General features: G+C 41.6%; 1 protein-coding gene and 1 pseudogene across 2 annotated transcripts in view; one reads left to right on the top strand and one right to left on the bottom strand.

Moving 5' to 3' along the window:
- Positions 1-407: 407 nt before the first annotated feature.
- On the bottom strand, positions 408-1898 carry LOC147892629 (uncharacterized). Its single transcript, XM_087387738.1, has one exon. It carries the CDS (start codon positions 1378-1380, stop codon positions 460-462), a length of 921 nt encoding a protein of 306 aa, XP_087243864.1. The 5' UTR covers positions 1381-1898; the 3' UTR covers positions 408-459.
- Positions 1591-21340, top strand: part of LOC147892628 (uncharacterized) — a 45887-nt pseudogene continuing 26137 nt past the window's right edge. Inside the window, exons 1-3 of the transcript XR_015542314.1 lie at positions 1591-1663; positions 5507-5845; positions 5898-6092. The product of XR_015542314.1 is annotated as an uncharacterized LOC147892628 (transcript). The remainder of the gene's footprint in view (positions 1664-5506; positions 5846-5897; positions 6093-21340) is intronic.

Raw genomic sequence — 21340 nt, 5'->3', positions numbered from 1 at the left:
TTCTGTTGAATTATTGCGGGATTATAATCCTGTGATGCTTTGGCGCATTGAGCTCAAGATAACAACAAACCTGTTTAGAAATTGTTGCAGGTACTAAATTAAACGTCGCCATATGTATGAGTACATTTTAGGACAGAGCGAGTGAAGATTACAAAACCTTGCAAATGTAGAAACTGAGAGCTTTGCAGGATGAGTTTCTGTTGAATTATTGCGTGCTTGAAGCGATTTGAAGGTCGGCGATGGCGCCTTGGAGAAATGCAACGTGATAATCCTGTGATTGTTTGGTGCATTGAGCTCAAGAGAACAGCAAATCTGTTTAGAAATTGTTGCAGGTACTAGATTAAACGTTGCAATATATAATCAGAGTACAGTTTGCGACAGAGCAAGTGATAAAGATTACAAAATCTTGCACACAGCTAGCAGAAATGGAGAGCTTTGTCGGATGAGTTTTCCGATGAATCATTGCTTGCTTGAAGCGATTTGAAGGTCGGCCATGGCTTGCAGAAATGCAAGTGTGATAATCCTGTGATGCTTTGGAGCATTGAGCTCGAGATAGCAGCCAAAGAGATCCTCCAAATCCTCGTAAGCTCTCAGATTGTTGGCCACAATCATCTCTTCGATCGATGCGACGAAATCGCCGTAGGGATCATACGAGTTCTTCACCATTGTTTCGCTCTTCCGAACGATCTGGTTGCTGCAGGCGGATAACTTGGCGCTTGATGATCTCGAAGAGCCTCTCCTGCAATTGGAAGCCCTGGATCTGTGTTTGCTTTGAGCTCGCGGCTTCCTCAGATCCGTCTTTTGGACGATTTTGGCAGTTGGTTCACCGTGATCTGCGAGGCATTCGTGAAAATCTGCGGCAGCAATATCGGCTTCCTGATCCTCATATTGCTGCGATTCATGAGATTGCGCGGATGCATAGCTGCTGTCGTCTCGCGCAATTCCGTTCGGCTTCTCAAGGCCAGTGAGGCGGAGGTTCATTTTCTCAACATTGAGGCTGAGATCATGAATCTCCGAGGCGGCATCGGAGGATCGGCTGGGAGAATCAACTTCGGGTGCGAGGGAGGAGGGGGCAGTGGTGAAAGAGAAGTCGGAATCGCTGGAAATGTGGCCGGAGCAAGGAACGGCGAGGGGATTGACGACACGAAACGAGTCGGTGCGAGGTCTGCTAGAGCAATGGAGTCTCAAGGTAGGCTTCTCGTAACGGAAGGATTCCGTCTGCAGATCACCGCACTGGAATGCCTGTAGGAGAAGATGAGGACCTCCGGATTCCGTAAGCCTGATCGACGGAAGACTCTTCGGAGCTTTCTTCAACAGCTTCAGCACGGCTATCCATACCGGAATCATGTTGTGGAACACCCTGAACACTGGCCTTCCCATGATCTTCCTTATGCAGATTTCCGTTCAAGATTATCAATCTCTGTTTCCAATCACGATGAACCAATCCACTTCGACTGCACAGCTTATCTTCTCGATTGATATTCCGTCGATCGATCGATCCTGCAGATGATCACTTCCGACACGATCTAGCTGCTTGCTACGTCTCCCACTCCCTGATCGTTTGCCTTCGCAGCAGAAAGGACGTTTTGCATGGACAACAGCAGAAAGTTTTTGCTCCGAGGATTCTTCGACCTCGTTGCTGATCTGCGCGCGTTTGATTCAGGTAATCACGCGCTGCGTTTCCACTAAGAATCAAACACAGATATCCTGCAGTAGCGGATGATCAACAACAGGAACTAAACACTCTAAGCTTGCTTTAGATTTTCTTCCTCCACTGGACTCTGCGAGTTGAGGACACAAGAACGAAAGCAACAGATCTGAATCTATTTATCAGCTCCAGATCCACTCTCCCGCTCCGCTTATCTCAATCTGATCGCAGTGCACTCTCACCTCAATAGTTCTCGATCAGAACAACAACAGTATGGAGTACTATGGATGCTGTCAAGGAGTACAAGCAGCGTACAAGACGATGAGACGTCGACAAACAGGACTGAATTCGAACTGTATTATCTAGAATCGGTGGTCGAACTCTGAGTTCCTGTGCAGCTCACAGCTCCTTTTAAGCTAGATCAAGGTGAGCAGAAACTCACATCATGTCTCTACTTTCCTCTACTTCCAACGTCGATGGCGGAGCTCGATTGCATCCACAGAGTGAGGTGTCACGGCTGCGTGTGAGGAACATCCCGGTCACCTCGCCGTGATTACTTTGAATCATCTCGCGAATCTTTTAATCGCTCCAATCTATCATCTTCTCAAAAACAAAGATCTGTCTGTATCGATTTGCTGTCGATTTGCTGTCTGCACGCACTCTCCCCGATTTTTCTTCCTCCTTCACCTTCGTCAGCATTAGGCTGCCTGTCTATTCAGCTCCTGGCATGCTGCCGTTTTGTTTGTTAAAAACTGTTCCCAAATGCTTTTGCCGGCGAGCGACTCAGTGCTCACAGCCCGAAAGCCCTGCACCGATGCCCCCGCCATAGCCTCGGTTTTTGCAAAGTGGAAGCTGGAAATGGATTGATGGCTGCCGTATTGCTTCGGAGCTCTAGTTTTCATGCCAAAAAATTCAGCCTCCGACGCCTTTCTTGGTGTTCGTCCACTTGCTTCCTATCCCATCTGTGTTGGTGTCCAAAATCCGAAGACTACGGGGCAGACTGATTGGTCGTTCGTGGCCATGCTTTGTCCATTATTATTCTACTAGCTATACTATATAGTCTGTGCGCCAAGCACTTCCGTAATGTTCGTTGAGACCATGTTTCTGAATGGGGTGCATGATGCTCCTGCTACTGATAAAAAATTGCTATGCAACTCCGTTTTGCAGTTCAGCTTTACGCATGCGCATGGCCCTTCCTGTCTTTCCCAGAAGCATCTTCATTCCCCTTGAACCCTTCCACGAAGCATCTCGGTTCCTGCACCTTACCTGACAATCTCGTGCTCATTCCAGCATGTGATTTACATTACCCTTCTTCCTAAATCTTTCGAGGGCGGCTCAACGTTCGGGAAAAGATGCTGCAGCAAACACCAAGCTTTTTCTGCAAAATCCAAGCCCTTTCTTCACTTGTAAAATGCATCTCTTTGACAGAATTTGATTCCTGTGGCACCAACTCTTTAACAATGCTGCACGGCGCGGAATGCTAACAAGTAGAATCCAAACTCTTTCCTCCACCAGATCTGCATTGTTTTGTAAAAAAGATCCTGCAGCCCGCGCGCTCCCAATCTGGACAGGATGTTGCAGCACAATCAAAGGTCCTTCTTGCACAAAATCTGGAACCTTAAAAGGCGTAATGCTGCAGCAAAATCCAAGGTGCTTCCTTGCACGAATTGCCGACTCTCCTCAATTTTGATTTGCACCACGTTCTGCTTCCAAGAAAACAACAGCCCAAACGAAGCATTCTTTACAAATATTTATCAAGAAAGACTCCTTGGCTAGCTTCTTAGAATTTTCCACGGAGGTTAGCAGCAAAAGCCAACATGAAGAGACACAAACTTTGTAAATGGAGGGGTGTAGTCTTACACAAGGACAAGACGCTTCTATTCAAAGAAGGGAATCATCTTCTACTATAGTAGTGAGGTCAATGCAGTGACAACATCTGTTTCCCATGTGTTGAGACAGGTCTTGTCTTTGTTTGGGATGTATTTGATGTCAAGCACACTTTATTTTTTTTGCACACACTCTACCTTTATATTTAGAGTAATCGAATGCTGCTCTTTGAATAGACACTCCACGAGAGAGAAAAGGACAAGACACTTACATGGTCAACTCGGTTTGAATTCCTCGTCTATAGATGTGTTATTAGCAATAAAACTCTCAACTGAACTGTTTGAATAGCTCTAATCAAGGTGCCACATCAATGTATTTCAGTTTTAGTGAAAGGTGTTCGTGGTGCCTCCTTAGAGGTAGTGCTATAGTGAGGGATTGAAACTCCTTTGTGAAATTTCACTTGTAATTTAAAGATTTATAAGTTGTGAGCTTTTAAAAAAATTGACTTCCCATAGCCCAATGCCTTTTAAAAAATCGTTTACTTCTCTTTTACATTCAAAAGCGATTGCTTTACCATTATAATAGGAGGGAGTACCTATGTGCATTTGTGTACACTTGTTCTCAAATGAATTGCAAGAATTACAAAATTGATTGTGTTGCCTCTTTTTAGATGGACAAGATGCATAAGAAGCTCAAGAGAGAGAAGCTCAGAGGGAAATTGAAGAGCTCCTTATATGCACAAGTGCAAAAGAAAGTACCACCCTCTCTTATTCAGCACAAAATCCTCCAAGGATTACATACTCATGTGTGAATTATGTTCATGAACATCTTTTTCACAAAATCATGCACACAATGATGGCAAAAACCCTCGTCAAGAAAAAATAAGAAAACCTAGCATATTGTTGTCGATAATTTTGCTAGAACCATCAGTATGTGCAAATTGATTGTCGACAAAAAAACCAATAGATCGATTATTACCATCGATAAAGGTGATACTACCAGTGGTAAAACTCGTGGGAAATAAACTGTTGTTGGAAGTATCATTATTACCAGTGGTATAGGGTCATTACCATTGAAACATTACTATCTAATCAATAACATTAGACTAGTGGTACAGGGTCCACTACTACTATAACATTTCTATTACTACCGATATTATCTAGTTACTACCAACGATAATGACTGCAAGCTCTTACCGCCACACTTTGTTGACCCTGGGTCAGCAAGCCAACTAGTACACGATCACTGAGCATCGAGCACAGATAGCAAGATTGACAATCGAGCACCATTTTGCAGTCACTGGGTGCCAATGATTCCAGGGTATCGACCTATAGGTGAGTAGCAGTGAGCACACCAAGCGTATGCTAAAAAATGAAAGGCAGTTCTTAGGTAGAAGTTCAGTTATAAGAGGCAGGGAAAGAACAAGAGAGTAGTGTGCCAAGTTCTCTTCCTCCCACTGGAATTGATAATGAAGATGTTCCTTCCTCTCTTTGTTAGAGCCTTTGAGCTCACCAAGTAGCATGTTTGAGCAGCTGCTCATTAGGGTCCATAGTAGTGTCGATCATCGTGATTGTTTCTGTCTTTGTATGCTAAAAAACTCAGTAGAGGTGACGTTTGTTAGCCATTAGAGTCTGTCTTGATAAATATATCTTTTTTGTTCTACATATATTGTCGCTTCTCTTTCAGTTAAAATTCTGTTCATGCTCATCGTCTTTCATAAGTAAACTTCAATTGCATGCATGACTATTAGCTTGAATACCCAATAGTGGTATCAGAGCGGTGTTGAGTAGATCCTGTGAAGGTAGCGAATCTGCATGTCAAAGAAATATTTTTGAAATATATCTTCAGTCCCTTGTTTTCGTAAGGCTTGCAAACGTCTACGTAGTCGACTTCGTAGGAGAAGGCATTCACCAATCGACTTATTGACCGAGGCTTGCTTCAAAACAATTCTAGAAGATGGAGGCTCACAAGACAGAGAAATTTGACGGTGTTCTTATCAAGTTTACTGGTCGAAACTTTTCATCGTGGCAGCTATCGACTCGACTTTATCTGATGCAGAAGGGTTTGTGGAGCTTGATCAACGAGACAAAGAAGAGATCTGGAATCAGAGAAACGACAAGGCAATCGGATTCATTGGAAGAGCATTGGGTCCAGATTATTTTCATCATATAGATGTGAAGAAGACGGCGGCAAAAAACTGGCGGATCTTGGAAACTTTGTTTGGGCTTCGTATGAAGCATTCAAAGGCAATATTGAAACAAGAGTTGTTCAACTTAAAAATGGATGACAGTGAAAATTTGGGCACGTTTCTTAATAAGATGCAGTCGATCCTTAGGCAGTTGCATGTTCTTGGTTCTGGAGTCGAGACCTGTAGAAGACAAGAAAGCAATTCTCTTAAAGGCTTTACCCTCCAAATACTCAGGGACTGAAAGAATATTGAGGCTCGATGACAATGCTGATTATCTTGATTGTGTTGGTCTTCTCTTGAGCGAAGAAAAGCACGATGATTTGTTGCAACCATTTGGTGATACAGTTTACACAGTAAAAGATAAAAGACGTCCACCTTCAGGAAGAGGAAGATCAGATAGTCGTCTATGCAATTATTGTGGACGTGAAGGTCACTTAGAAAAACTGTGTTATAAAAAACAAAACGATCAGCTTCTGAAGGACAAAGCATGCATAAATGAAGGATCCTCATCAAACGAAGAGGTGGCGGGCTTAGTTGAGATTGATTTTGCAGATCATGATTGGGCCTTTTAATCATGAACAAAGTTTTGTATTGCATAGGCTTTTCATAAGCATGCAAACGTTATAGATGATCTTGGCCTTTTGTAAGTACATCATTTTCTAGTCTGTTCCAGAGTTTTTGTTTGATGAGTGGGTGATAGAATTTTAGTTCAATTTGTGCGTTCTCCCACTTCGACTCAAGGGGGGATTGTTGGAGAGAGCCCCATGGGAACGTGGTCTTGCCCTAAGGTGATATGGAGGCATTCTATTGGATCATAGATGTGGACTAGAGTGCATGGGAAGATGACACTATGTGGATCAATGGCAGGGATTGGTCCATGTATTACAAGGAGGTGATTGGCTACTTGTTGCATGAGGAGACATTTGGTGGTGTGGAGGCTTCTGGCAACAGCAAGAGGCAACAAGCCATCTATCTACAAAACGACATGATGAAGATGTTTCTCCCTCTCTTTGTCTGAGCTGTTGAGCTCACCAAGTAGCGTGTCTAAGCAGCTGCTCATTAGGGTCCATAGTAGTGTCGATCATCGCGATCATTTCTGTCTTTGTATGCCAAAAAACTCAGTAGAGGTGAGGTTGGTTAATCATCATCAGAGTCTGTCGTGATAAATATATCTTTCTTGCTGTACATATATTGTTGCTTCTCTTTCAGTTAAAATTATGTTCATGCTCATCGTCTTTCATAAGTAAACTTTAATTGCATGCATGATTATTAGCTCCAATACCCAACATAGGTTTCATGATCAGAGGATAGCTTTACATCAATGTATGTCGATGGATATAGATCCATGGTGATAGAAAAGCTATTAAGTTATGCTCATAAAGTATCCCAAGGGAGACGTAGAGTGAGATCTAGAGCTAGTGCTTCCGGAAGCAAGGAGCCTGCTGTTGCTAAAGGGAAGGAGCCTACCACCATAAGTGGTATGGAGGAGCAGGGGGGTGAGGAAACCATCATAGCTAAGAAGGAGCTCAGGATAATACCAAAGTGGAAGAGAAGCTTTCTAGTGAGGCTCATCATCAACATACTGAGGATCCACAATAGCCTGATGTGAGCAGACTCAGCCTGCACAACCACCTGATGAGCAACCTCATCCTTCATAGCATCCTGATCAGTAGCCTCCCTCACAGTAGCCTTGAGCCTTCATAGTAGCCTCCCACTTCATCTGCATAGGAGTAGCTACATATTGTCATCATAGTTGGACTTTATATTTTGATTATGACTCACTCATTGTATTGATACTGTGACATGAAGTTGGGGGTAATGAAACTTCACGCACCTCTTAGCTTCCTGCTCTTCCCAATCTTAATAATAGAGACCCTTATCACTTGCAAAGAAATATGAAGAAAATATTTTCATGCAAAGAAAACCACAACATATCTTTCTCCTTGCTTCCTTTAGAGGAGAATGAATATGGTAACATTCCAAGTGACATTGTAGTCCAGCATCGAGAGAAGAAAAGGATCCACAGAGGCCACAGAGGCCTTTATCTCACCAAGCCGGTTGGCGCCAAAGAGAAGGGTGATGCATTGTTGGAAGAAGACCTTTTGGCTCAACATGACATGAACTGATATATATCTAGGGGCTGATTTGGCTGGATGGGTAAATTCTAGGGAAACATGGCACCTCCTTCACAGAAGCCTCTAGAAATGGGTCAAAATCATTCTACAAAGTGCTAGAAAACACAGAGGTCTATAACTTCCACCAAACAATTGATATAAAAAATTAAAGTACATACAGGGATGGGACTTCAAGTGAGCTTTGTACCGATATAAATTTCATTGAAAACAGATAAACGGTTGAAGAGATATGGACAACTTACTAAAAGGGAGTAAAAACTGCCATAGAAATAAATAGTCATACACAGAGACTCATAACTTCTTGTCCTGGACCCAATACAAAAAACTAATAACATGAGAGGGAGACCCTTAAAGAAGCTTCATGTTGATATAAGTTTCATTGAAATTGGACCATCGAGGAGAAAGTTATAGGCCAAATACTGACAAGGGGTCTAACTGCTATATTAACAGCCATCTACCCATGCAGATTTCGCCTAAGCAAACTGCTCCCTCAAGGCTCGACAATTATCAACGATCCAATACCCATATAATTTGCCTAAAAGAGAGGAAGAAGCTTGCATGGTGGCTCGGGAAACGGATGGACCACGTGTGCGTAGTGAGCGGCCGAACAAAAACTACTTTAGAGACTTGAATAGAGAGAGAAAATAACATAGGAATGGAGAAAAGGAATGCAGATCCTCTCTAGTGAGAGAGATGGTCTGCCGGCCCTCAAGGTGGTCGAGCATAGAAGAATTTAAGGCGATACTCATTGGTGCATCCGGGTATCACCATGCCATCAACATCCTTAAGCTAATAGGTTCCATTCGTGAACTTTTTTTTGACTCGATATGGTCCCTCCCATCGGCCGATAAATTTTTTATCTAGCCGCTTGTCTAGAAGGCTATCAAATCTCATGCCCAAATATCCTTCTAATATCTTTCTTCTTGCATAATTTGGTGTCAAAACGGGCCCTACGCCTTTTTTGAGAAGCTCCCAAGTTTTGTAAGGCCTGTAATCTGCATTCATCCAAGGCTTCTAGCTGTACCAAGCATTGAGCATAGGCATCCTCCTGTCCATCTTTTCTTGCAACAGTAGTGCGAAGACTATGTATCTCTAATTCAATGGGCAAAATGGCTTCTATTCCATACACTCGTTGGAATGGTGTAAACCCAATAGCTAGCTTGTGTGTGGTTCTATAAGCTTATAAAAATTTTGCTAAGTGCCTATCCCAATGTCTTTTCTTGGTGTCTACAAGCTAACTTTACAACTTCGACACCATTCATAATCCTTATGGAGGCGTGGCCAAAAGTAACCTGCATTAAGAATTCTCCTAGCTGTGCTCGCTAAAGCAAAATGACTAGAGCATTCATGACACATTTCTAGGATTCTCCTAGTCTCCATGGGATGGACCACCCAATGGAGCACCTTATATTTTTCCAATTTATAAAGAATATCATCAACAATAGTATAGGGACAAGCCTTCCTTACCAATATCTGCTTCTGTTGTGGAGTTAACCCTCGAGGAAACATGCCTTCTTCCACATATTGCTGAACATCTTGTAGTTCTGGCCATCTAGTGTCTACCAAAGAAACCACCCCCCGTTCTTGTACTACAATGGCTTGAGTAGCTAACTCATCTGCCCTTTGATTTTCTTTTCTGTTTATATGAACAAACTTACAAAAATCAATTGACTACATAGTCCCATAGCCTTTTGATTAAGCTTCTTCAAGTGAGGACTTCTTGTCTTGTAATGCCCTTGCATTTGCTTTATAATAAGCTGAGAATCTCCTCTTACTTCCAATTCTTTAACTTGACTTTGAAGACAAACCTCCAAACCAAGAATCAAAGCATTATACTCAACTGCATTGTTAGTTGTGAACCTGGAAGCTCTTGTCCTCTTGCCCACACCTCTTGACCTTCAGAATTCATCAAGACTATCCCCCCTAGCTCCTTGTTGGCGTGAAGGACTAAAAGCCCCATCAAAATACAAGATAAAAGATGTTGGTGGTGTCTCCCTTTCATCATTAATGTCCTCCTTATATTTCTTTTCTTCTCTTAGATCCTGCCGTCTTGTGAGCAAATTTGCCATAGTGGAACTAGTGGTATTTTCAGCGACAAAAGAGAAAGAGAACTCTTGAAGCTAGGACAACCATTTTGCAAATCTCCCCCTACGATTAGGCTTGCGAACTAGATATGCTAATACAAACTAAGTGGTAAGGAAGAAAAATGGGCGAGCTAATAAATAGGAGTGAAACTATCTAACTGAAAACACCAAAGAGAGAGCTTGCTGCTCCATTTCTTCATGCCTTGTTTCCACCTCTATAAGCTGTCGGTTGGCATAATAGATGGGTTGCATTCTACCTACCTCTCCTTTTTGTGGCAATACAACACCAACTGAATGCAAATATACACTTGGATTTACATAAAAGTCTCAAGAGACCAATCGGGGGGCTTCAATATTGGGCCCTTACTCATGGCCTCCTTAAGTTGCTGAAAAGACTCTTGTTGCTCCACACCCCATTGGAAAGAAACTCCTTTTCTCGTCAATAAGTTCATGGGATGTAATGTCTTTGTGAAATCATCACAAAAGTGTTGATAATACTTGATTTTTCCTAGAATTCTGCAAACACCAGTGACATTCTCAGGACTTGGCAATGCCATGATTGCTTGACCCTTGTCAGGATTCATTTGCAAGCCTTCTTCAGACACAATATGCCCCAACAAGACTACTTTTGTTTGAGCCAGATGACACTTGCTAGGATTTAGACACCCTTTTGCTTCATCTAGCTAAGGCCATGTTTAACTTCTCCATGTGATCTATGAATCATCCAAAAACACCCTTATGAACTTTCCCAAGTAAGGCTCGAGCACTTGACTCATGAACCTTTGAAATGTAGCTGGTGCATTGGTCAACCCAAAAGGCATCACTCTATAAGCACAAACTCCCCAAGGTGTGACAAATGATGTTTTCTTTTAATCTTCGTCTCGAATACAAATTTGAAAGTACCCAGAATACCCATCACATACAGAATACATCTCATGCCCTGCTACTTGGTGTAGTATTCCATCTTGGAATGGTAAAGGAAAATGATCCCTCTTAGTGCATGCATTCAAGGGACGAAAGTCCACACAAACCTGCCACTTATTTCCTTTCTTTAGTGTGACAAGTATAGGAGGTATCCATTTTGAATCATCAACAGGAAAGATGAATCCCGCCTCAAGTAGTTGTGTTATCTCTTTCTTTAGTGCCTCAGCTTGGATCACCCCCAATTGCCTTAAGCGTTGCACAACTGGCTTGCTTTTTGGCTTCAACTCAATCTTGTGCTCCACAAGAGAGACTAGTCGAACCTGTGAATAGCTTGTTGCAAAGAGACATGGAAAATCATCTAACATATCCAAGTACTGGAGCTTCTCACTACTTAATAGAGAATCACCAAGAAGCTCTTCATTGCGTTGGCGTCGTTTAGTGTGCTCCACATCCTCCACATGAAGTGTCTCTACAGGATCTTCTTGCACCACCACCTTGTTCCTTCCTGACTCATCTCGATCAGCACCAAGACAAAGACCAAAGGCCACTCCTTCCACCTCACCCTCTGAGCTGGACTCTTCAGAGCTACACCCTATCTCTTCTTAAGGTAGAGCTCGAACTCTCTGATGTTGAAGACTTCTCCTTGACAACTTCCTTTTTACAGCTTTTGATGTTGTAGTGCACCTTCTTATCATTTTCCTACAAAATCAATTCTCGAGTATCCCACTTTTGAACAGCCTTCACCTTACGTATCCAAGGCCTTCCCAAAATCAATGGATAGGCACATGCATCTGGCTTGGGAGGGATCACCTGAAAAGTAGTCGGCACAGAAATTCCACATACATCCACTTCTAGATTCTTCACCTCCCAAGGTCTTAATACTAGTGTTGTCAGCCAATTTGATGCGATAAGGAGAGGTAGTACTAGAGTATCTTAAATCAGCATCTATCATGGTCTTCTCACTCATGACATTAATCAATGCACCTCTATCAATGTAAACATTAGAAATCAGTTGACCATCAATGATCACATCAACCACAGGTACATCATCACCAACATCTATATCTACCTTTTGAACAATAGGAATGGCACTTTTCTTCTTTTTCTTCTTTGACACTCTTATGCTTGCTAGCTTTCCCCATTCCTTCCATAGTTTTGGAGACAAAGCAAGTAATTGACCAAAGGTGATATGAGCTTCCTTTTCTTTAAGGTTGGACAACAAGTCATAGCTTCCAATGCCTTGTCCTAAAGGAGAGTCTGATTGGCTAATTCTCCTTCTAGATGCCTTCTTTTTCTTACTACGGTGTTCCTCTTCCTGATGTTCCTCATCTACTGCTTCCTTGCTTTCTTCTTCTTCTTTTGCTTTACCACACCCCCATTTAGCCATCATTACCTCACATCTGCCCATGCAATTTCGCCTAAGCAAACTACTCCCTTAAGGCTCCACAATTATCAATGATCCAATACCCATAGAATTCTACTAAAAGAGAGGAAGAAGCTTGCATGGTGGCTTGGGAAATGGATGGACCATGTGTGCACAGTGAGCGGCCGAACAAGAACTACTTTAGAGACTTAAATAGAGAGAGAAAAGAACATAGGAATGAAGACTCAAGGAAAATGATAAGAAGTGACTTTCATTGCCATGAGAGTAAGAATACACTCCAATGCAACTCAAAACACTACAAACACAAGGGACAAGAAGAGGTTTCATATGTACAAGAGGGAGTAGAAGCTCCAAGACTACTCATAGAGAGAGAATGAACTAGAGAGAGATGGACTCAAGAGTCTACATAAGAAAATATCTACAAGAGGGAGAGAAGGCTCATGGAAGAGGCTTGAGGAGACTAGAGTTATAGCAACATGAGGCCTAATGGTGGAAGAGATGATGAACAAGGGAGAGGAGGGCTCCTTTTATAGAGATTTTGTCACCCTCCTTCACCCATTTACAATTGTTGCTTGTAGATTCTTTTCCCCATCAATCACATAAGCTCGTATGTCACCATCCATGTCCTTTTTGCTACTCTTTCCATGTGTCCCATCAAAAGATGCTCAAGACTCTTAAAATATTGAGAAAGTCAAGAGTCTCCCCACATGGAGCCCATAGGGGCCCTCTCTTTTTGATATGTCCACATCCTCCTTATTCCACATAGGAATTCTAGAAAACACAGTATTAGATAAAGTGGGACGAAAGTTGCATTTTGGGAATTTCGAAATTGGGTGGATTTCATTAAAATTGGGAAAGGCTTCATTAAATTTGGGAAAATTTCCATTGATTGTGGGAATTTTACCAATATTGAATAAGCTAATATTTGGAATTCCAATGATTATGAAAAACTTCATTGGTTGTGAAACAGTTCATTGCGTATAAAAATCGGAACAAAGCATTTGTGGCAGAGTTTGAAAATCATGTATTTGGTGGTGTTAATAAACACCGTCTAGGGACAACATGTATATTTTACTTGAGGTGTTAATAAACACCAGTTGGTGGTGTTAACAAACACCATGCATAGTGAGTTCCACTAGAAACAAAGCAGTTGTTGGTGAAGGTCAGCTTCTGAAAATTGTCATATTAATAATATGCAAATACCCATTGACAAGATAACAACAATTGAGAAACATCACATGAGAACACACCTTACAATGGAAGTTTGGGAGATTAAGAGGGAGAAAATCGACACCATTTTCTATGCTCTGATACCAAGCAAGCTCTCCTGTGCTTTGATACATACGCTCTGTGGAATCTTGATCTTCTTGGGTCTATTTATGGATTTTGATGTCCATGACCAGACAATTGCATCAATACACTCCCATACCTGTGGATCCAACCTATTCTCTGCCCAATACTTGTTCCAGCAATCAACATAGGCATCTGCATCACTGAGCCCCTTTCTCTTAACTGATGGTGCCCAATACTGAATTAATAATTTCTTGAAATTAGGAGAAGCAGCATCCATCTCGGCACTTGATATGGCAACCCCAAGCCATATGGGGTATATAGGATCTGATGGCCTCACCAAGACGAAGTCACCTTGCTTAACATCCACCATTGGTCTAAACTCTTCCCTTGGCTTACCTTTTAGAGGCCCACAATAGTGATCATTCCATTCCTCATAGCCTTGGAAATCATTAATGCAAGCATCTATATCATCCTCCTCATCAGGAGATTGTGTTCTTGGCCAAAACTCTCTATACACTCCTATCTCTGAGATGTTTTCTTGTTCGAGCTCACCGATCATCGTTTTCCAATAGTCTATCACTGGCCTAATGTAGGACTCATAGGATGCATTCTTTCCACTTGCACATTTCTCCCAAAACTTAATGTAATCCTTTATCCCTGATATTACTTGCAAGTGATCTCTCACAAATGCAGCCATTGGCAGTATATCCGGACAACCTGTTGGCAACAATGATCGACCCTCACTATCTTTCTTCCATAGCTTGATTCCCCCTTCAATGGGCATCCAATTCGGTGATTTTGGATGCACCTTGTACTGCATCATTGGTATGTCACCTTGCATGTAAAATCGAAATTGTAATGGCTTTGCATGTCCAACTAGCATTTCTTGCCCATCACATAGGTAGCCATCTACATAATCCTTGAAGTTAGGAACCCGTGTAAGAACAAATGGTGCCGGTGAAGATGATGTACATTTTTTGAATGTATCCATCAGATGCGGGAAAGTGAATGTTTGTCCCACCCGCAAGCTCTCAGAAAACCTGCTGAACATTGCATCAATGTCCTCATGTGTGTGCCCTACCATCAAGAAGCCCAATTGAACTGTCTTGAAAATGCCCCTTGCTACAAGAAGAGAAAGGTATGCAAACAAGTATCTATTTTTGTTCTCAGACCCACAATTATCTAGTTGGAGTAGCAAGTTCTCTGGCAACTTTTGGAATGGTGGCTCAATAGCAACACTCCCCTCTAAAGAGGGTGGGTTTTCTCTTGTATTTGACGGAAAAATATTCACACATGTGTCTGTAGCCCTTGCAATGGAAGTTGGCATGGCCTTCATGACAGACTTCGCGCCACTTTCCGATACAGTTTCTAGATTTGCATTTGTGATCATGACATCTACATTTTCAGACAAGCTAGCTCCACTTGTGGAAACATGTGCACCTTTAGAACTGTAATGGGAGTCCAAAGTGTTTCTTGAACATAGAGCATTCAAAAGGCGAGCATTGCTTCTAGGAATCCCATTGGTAGCAAGGTCTCCAAGGTCATGCATATCCATCCTCTCGAGGTTGCGCAAACAAATTGAGAGCGATCCAATCGTCAGGTTGGGATCAGATGGCCACAAACCATTGAGGGTGAAGTGTCCATAATGACCGTTTCCATGCCCATGGGTAATCATTCCAATGAGTGAAACCTGTAATTGCCATGCAGAATCGGTGTCCTTGAACCTCACCCGAAGTCTTGGAATTGCCGTCTTTTTTTGGTCCATCTTATCATGGATTATGCATACATACTTTTTTGGATCCATCTCGGAGTACCTACGCCATGCATAGTATAAGTTTCTACAACTTTGTTGCTGTATCATATGCATCTTTCTCTCTTCCATCAGCGAATTGCGCTCATCTTGACTTTTTGTGGCTGCCAATTGAGCCTTGATCCGCCCGGCTGCATAAGCTACATTTAGAGAATTCACTCGTCTTAGCAAGGGCTACATTTTTTAAGTCTGATTTCCAAATCCTGCCAAATGTGGATGTGGATAGGCTCTGATAACCGCGTTGATTAAGTGAAGTGTTGACCTCACATAGGACGTCTATCTTCTTATACACTTCAGGTATCACTTGCTGTGTCTCTCTAGAACCATCCTGCATGGTTCTACTCTTGTGAGGCATATGCTCTGTGCTATTATCCACAAAGTGTTGAATGAGAGCCCTTCCCATACCTATGTGCTCCCTGCTCCTCCTCACAATCCCTAAATTGCCATGCACATATCGCTGCACACCACTCTCAAATTGCTCCCTGTATCGATAAAATGATGTCCTTGGAATTCCATGCATCTCATACCATGCTCTACAACAGACATCCCGACCGTTTATCCTGAAGTTATAGCATATCCTCCCTGTGTAGTCATGATGCCAAGCCGTTGACAACACATCGTATATAAAGTTTGTACGAGACTCCAAGGAGCTGCCCCAAAAGTTCTTCCTTAGATTCATTAAGAGATCTCGCTCTGCATGTTGGCAACACCTACTCCCACAACAATCGATGGAAGAAACCTGCTGCACCGAATCTAGTGACATTTTGTACATTGCTGTTGGAGGCTCTCTTTGTTTAGGCACCCTGTTAATGAAAGTGTACCTTCTTTTCTTTGATGTTGGATCGTCCCTTTTCAACATTTGATCATTGACCAACTCATTTATACCAGCAACGTGGTCCATGGGCACATATTGTTGCAATGGGCTTCCATCAAGTAAGGTAATCTGCTTGATGGGCCACTTTACTAGGCTGAGAGAGCCGACATCTTGCATAGAAGACCCTGAGTCACTTCCTCTAATTTGTTCTTTCTTTTCAATACCCACACCAATGCAATCGTTACCCAATAGGTCAAAGTTTATAGAGTCTCCCGGGAAAACATATAAGATCACACCTTCCCCCACGGTCTTTGTTTTGCTCTCATCCCATAAGACAACCTTTTTCTCTTTCCAAGATTCACGAATGAAATTGTCAGTTTCCAATGAAGAAACTGGCATTGCCTCAACATAAGGTCGCTCAGGCTCACTTGGTGCAGCTTCTTCAGTTACCGCATCATCTAAAGAATCACCAACATGTTTTAGAGAGCCCTTAGGCCACTTGACAATGCTCCAAATTGCCTCACCAACAAGCACTGCATCCATAGTGGGAAATGGCAAGAGCATTTCACTATTGATAGACTTCTCCACTATCACCGATACATTTTCTGTCCCAATCTTCATACTACTACAGTAGGCCTCCGGATCTATTGCACACACTCCACCAATTCCAACCACTTCATTCCCCACCATCATCATGACCTTGTCCTCGCTTCTGATAGCCATCCTCTGTCATTACAATTACGGAGAATTAATAATGAACAAATTACAACCAAAGAATTTCATAAGACCATCAAACATGTCCTTCTAGATGGGAAGAATGGCATTGATGCAAATCTTTATAAAGCATGAATGAGTCTATACAAAATTTTCATGAAAGCATGAATTATTTCCCTAAAAATTTTAGCAATTTGATAAAACTTTTTCTAAAGCATGAATTATTTTCACCATCGTCATGACCTGATTCATGCATCTGATAGTAGCCATCCCCTCTCATTACGATGACAGGAAATTGATTATGAACAAACTACAACCAAAGGATTTCATAAGACCAACAAAGTTGTCCTTGTAGCGGGGGGAGAATGGCACCAGTGCCATTCTCCATGTGAATTTGGCAATGGGAGAATGGCACTGGAGAATAGGAAAATGGAGAATGGCACTAGTGCCATTCTCCCAATGGAATGTCCCAATGGAATGTCCTAACATTTTGGCTTTGTAATAGGAAAATGGAGAATGGCACTAGGAATAGGAAAATGGAGAATGGCACTAGTGCCATTCTCCCATTGGAAAATAGAGAATGGCACTCCCAATGGAATGTCCCAATGGAATGTCCTAATTTTTTGGCTTTGTAATAGGAAAATGGAGACTGGCACTAGTGCCATTCTCCCATTGGAAAATGGAGAATGGCACTAGTGCCATTCTCCCAATGGAATGTCCTAATTCAAGATTTTGGCTTCACAGAAGGTAGAAGGGCACCAATGCCATTCCACCATTGGAATTATTGGAATGTCAATCCATAGGTTTAGTGCCATTCTCCCAATGGAATGTCCTAACATTTTGACTTTGTAATAGGAAAATGGAGAATGGCACTAGGAATAGGAAAATGGAGAATGGCACTAGTGCCATTCTCCCATTGGAAAATGGAGAATGGCACTAGTGCCATTCTCCCAATGGAATGTCCCAATGGAATGTCCTAATTTTCTGGCTTTGTAATAGGAAAATGGAGACTGGCACTAGTGCCATTCTCCCATTGGAAAATGGAGAATGGCACTAGTGCCATTCTCCCAATGGAATGTCCTAATTCAAAATTTTGGCTTCACAGAAGGTAGAAGGGCACCAATGCCATTCCACCATTGGAATTATTGGAATGTCAATCTATAGGTTTAGTGCCATTCTCCATTGTAATATGAAAATGGAGAATGGCACTAGGAATATGAAAATGGAGAATGGCACTTGTGCCATTCTCCCATTGGAAAATGGAGAATGGCACTAGTGCCATTCTCCCAATGGGGAAGGGGGGGTGGGGGGGAGGGGAAGGGGGGGAGGGGAGATTGGGCAATGGGCAATGGGAAACTATAATCTAGTCATTCTTGTCTTGCTGATGGGCAACATCTATCAATGAAACTCATCCCAATAATTGATTTGCACTTGAATTCACTCTTTGATGAAATATACATCAATTTCATTGATATATTTGATTATATTTAAATATGATAATATATATATTATGTATGTTTTTTGTGTGTTTACTATATTTGTATTTTATTAATTATGTATTCTCCATTTTTAATGTTGAGTATTCCTAACTTTTAGTTATGAAGTTAATATAGGAGTAGATGAAAAATAATTGATTTGTGTGTGAAATTTATGTTTGATAGGATTTGTGTGTGGAATTCCCGTCTATGAGAGAGAGAGAGAGAGGCAGAGGTTTGTGAATTTGCACAAAGTCTACGACTTCTACATCACTATGAGTATGTCTAGACAACATTGACTATATTTTTATGTGTTGCTCTTGAAACTTGCATTCTAAACTCCAATGAGAACTTATTTCTTGGATCTCGTACCTCCCAATGCAAGAGTACCTCCCCACATCTGCATAAAGACACAAATGGAGGTTGTGTTCTAGCGTCTCAATCTCGGAACATGAAGTTGCAATATTGTTATGTTTCTTGATTTTGATGGCGATTGGGAGATTCTTTTATCATTAATGAGAATTGTGTTATCCACAGAGTGCCTGATTGGACCCTCCTAATCTCCATAAGGCATACCAATTTGACTTAGACATGAGAACAAAGTCTACTAGAGGCTAAATCCCATTAAGCCAAGTAGTGGTACGTATGGTAAGATCTCCTCACATTGGTATAGGAAGATGCTTCATCCTAGTACAAATGGAATATCTCTCTTTATTCTACTTCCCATTGCTCATTCGGGGTTTGGTAGAGTAAGTAAGAATGTCATCTGAACTAAAAGCAACCATTTGCTAAGAACCTCTCTCTCTCTCTCTCTCTCTCTCCCCCCCTCTCTGCATGCGTGTGTGAGCATGTGCATGCCCGCGTGTGCGTGTGTGTGTTCCACGCACATGCACATAGGTGTGTGTGTGTGCTTGGGTGTGTATATATGTTTACATGTGTGCATCCATGCACGTCCGTGTCGATGGTGTGTGTGTGTGTGTTTCCATTCTCTAAATTAACATAATTCGTAAAGAATTTATATGTAAGGTTTTCGTTCCCTATAATATCTTGCAGAATGGGATGGCATTGACCAAAAATAGATTTTGGTTGGCACAATCAAATGCTGATACTCTCCATCTTCGTCCACTTTTTTAGTAGATAGGTTACATACAATTTATTAACACTTTCTTTTAACTAAGCATTCATTAAAGCCACAATTAATATTCTTATGCTCTTGAAAAGACTGTAGTTATTGTAAAGCCTATTACAAGAGGCTTCTAGAGCCTTGTGTGGTTCTTGTAAAGCCTATTACAAGAGGCTTCTAGAGCCTTGTGTGGTTTATTAAACGTTTTTTTAAACTAAATGCAAAAGGTTAATCTAACGAAGGTAAAAATTTAAAAAACCCTAGTACCTTCATCTCGTTGCCCTAGGTTGATTGCCTCGCATGCTGCGCTGCTTTCGAGTCCATCGTTATCTCGTTTGTACTTTCGCTTTTCCGAATTCCTAACTTTGTCTTTTGCCTTTTGCCTTTTCTGCTGGCCGCCCTCGCTTTTCTTCTTGCTACTCGCTGCTCGACTCGCCATCTCTTTTCTTTCATGCTCGCCGCTCGACTCGCCATCTCTTTTCTTTCATCTCTAGCTTCGTCCGCTCGACTCGCCCTCTCTTTTCTTCTTGCCTTCGTCCGCTCGCCTCTAGCTTTAGAAGATACTCTTATCCTAATCTACTAAAACCCACTCTCATCTCTCAAAATCCTATCGCTCATCACTCCCAACCTATCGTCGTTCTACTCAAACTCCTATCTCTCCTATGCTCGCCGCTCGACTCGCTGCCTATTGTTCACCTACTCACTCTTTAGCAAGCCTCTCTATTCTTTGCCTTTCCAACGATTGAAGGGATTCTCTTCCAACGAAGCACGGCTCGCTGTTATTCACTCTCTTTGCTTTTCGAAGGATTTCACACTTCCAAAAATCTCTGAAGGATTCGCTTTTTGCAAAGAATGTAAGCATGAAGGATTCGCTTTTCCAAAGAATGAAGGGATTCGCACTTCCAAAGATCTAAACGTACGGTAAGCTTTCAAAACTTAAGCTTTCTGAGATGATTAACAAAAGCTTTCAAAACTTTAACTTTCGTAAGCTTTCGTATGTACGCTTTGCTCGAATTTAACTATGGAAAGCTTAATAAAATATAGGAATTGGCTATGGAGAATTCAAAGCAAAAAATCCGTGAATTAGAGAGGAAGCTACCGAACTGATTGAGCGTCAGTTGTGTTGTTTGCTTCCAGCTCCATCAACTTCGCAGCTCCGGTGGAGTTCAGCCTTCTTGCCTCAAGAATCTCCGTGCGAGCTGTGGTGATTAAAACTCTCAGACTCTGAGACTCCTCTCCAATCCGCTTTGGAATGAATAGAAAGTGAATGAGGGAAAGGCATCAATTGAAATGAGAGAAAAGGTCTTGATTTGAAACTACTAAATAATTCAAATTTTGAAATATAGGTCTTCCCGCCATTGTGCCCTTTTGAATTTTGGATATATAGAGTGGCACTTATGCCATTCTCTCCAATATTAAATTTAAATTCAAATTCATATTGATAATTTTAATTTCAATTTGTATTTCAAATTGAAATTGTATTTCAAAACCTAAATTCTAGTTTTTAAATTTTGATTTCAAGTTAAACTTCAATCTCAATTTTGATTTTCATGATTGAATGGCAAATTTAGAGATTGAATTTCTAATTTTAAATGGAGAATGGCACCAGTGCCATTCTCCAAGACCTCATAAGAAGTCCGTGAGAGTGGCACCAGTGCCATTCTCTCCAATATTAAATTCAAATTCAAATTCAAATTATTCTGTTTGAAATTGTATTTCAAAACCAAAATTTATATTAGGACATTGCAATGGGAGAATGGCACTGGAGAATAGGAAAATGGAGAATGGCACTAGTGCCATTCTCCCAATGGAATGTCCTAAGTTTTTAGCTTTGTAATAGGAAAATGGAGACTGGCAATAGTGCCATTCTCCAATTGGAAAATGGAGAATGGCACTAGTGCCATTCTCCCATTGGAAAATG

The sequence above is a fragment of the Dipteris shenzhenensis genome, chromosome 16, assembly GCF_047967505.1.
Source record: "Dipteris shenzhenensis isolate YYH24624 ecotype China chromosome 16, Dip_SZ_1.0, whole genome shotgun sequence".
Classification (NCBI taxonomy): Eukaryota; Viridiplantae; Streptophyta; class Polypodiopsida; order Gleicheniales; family Dipteridaceae; genus Dipteris; species Dipteris shenzhenensis.
The sequence above is the reverse complement of the archived record's forward strand: the minus strand, read 5'-3'. Positions and strand labels throughout refer to the sequence as shown.

Excerpts from the sequence above, each read along its gene's own strand:
- LOC147892629 (XM_087387738.1), bottom strand. The coding sequence starts at position 1,380 with ATGGGAAGGCCAGTGTTCAGGGTGTTCCACAACATGATTCCGGTATGG.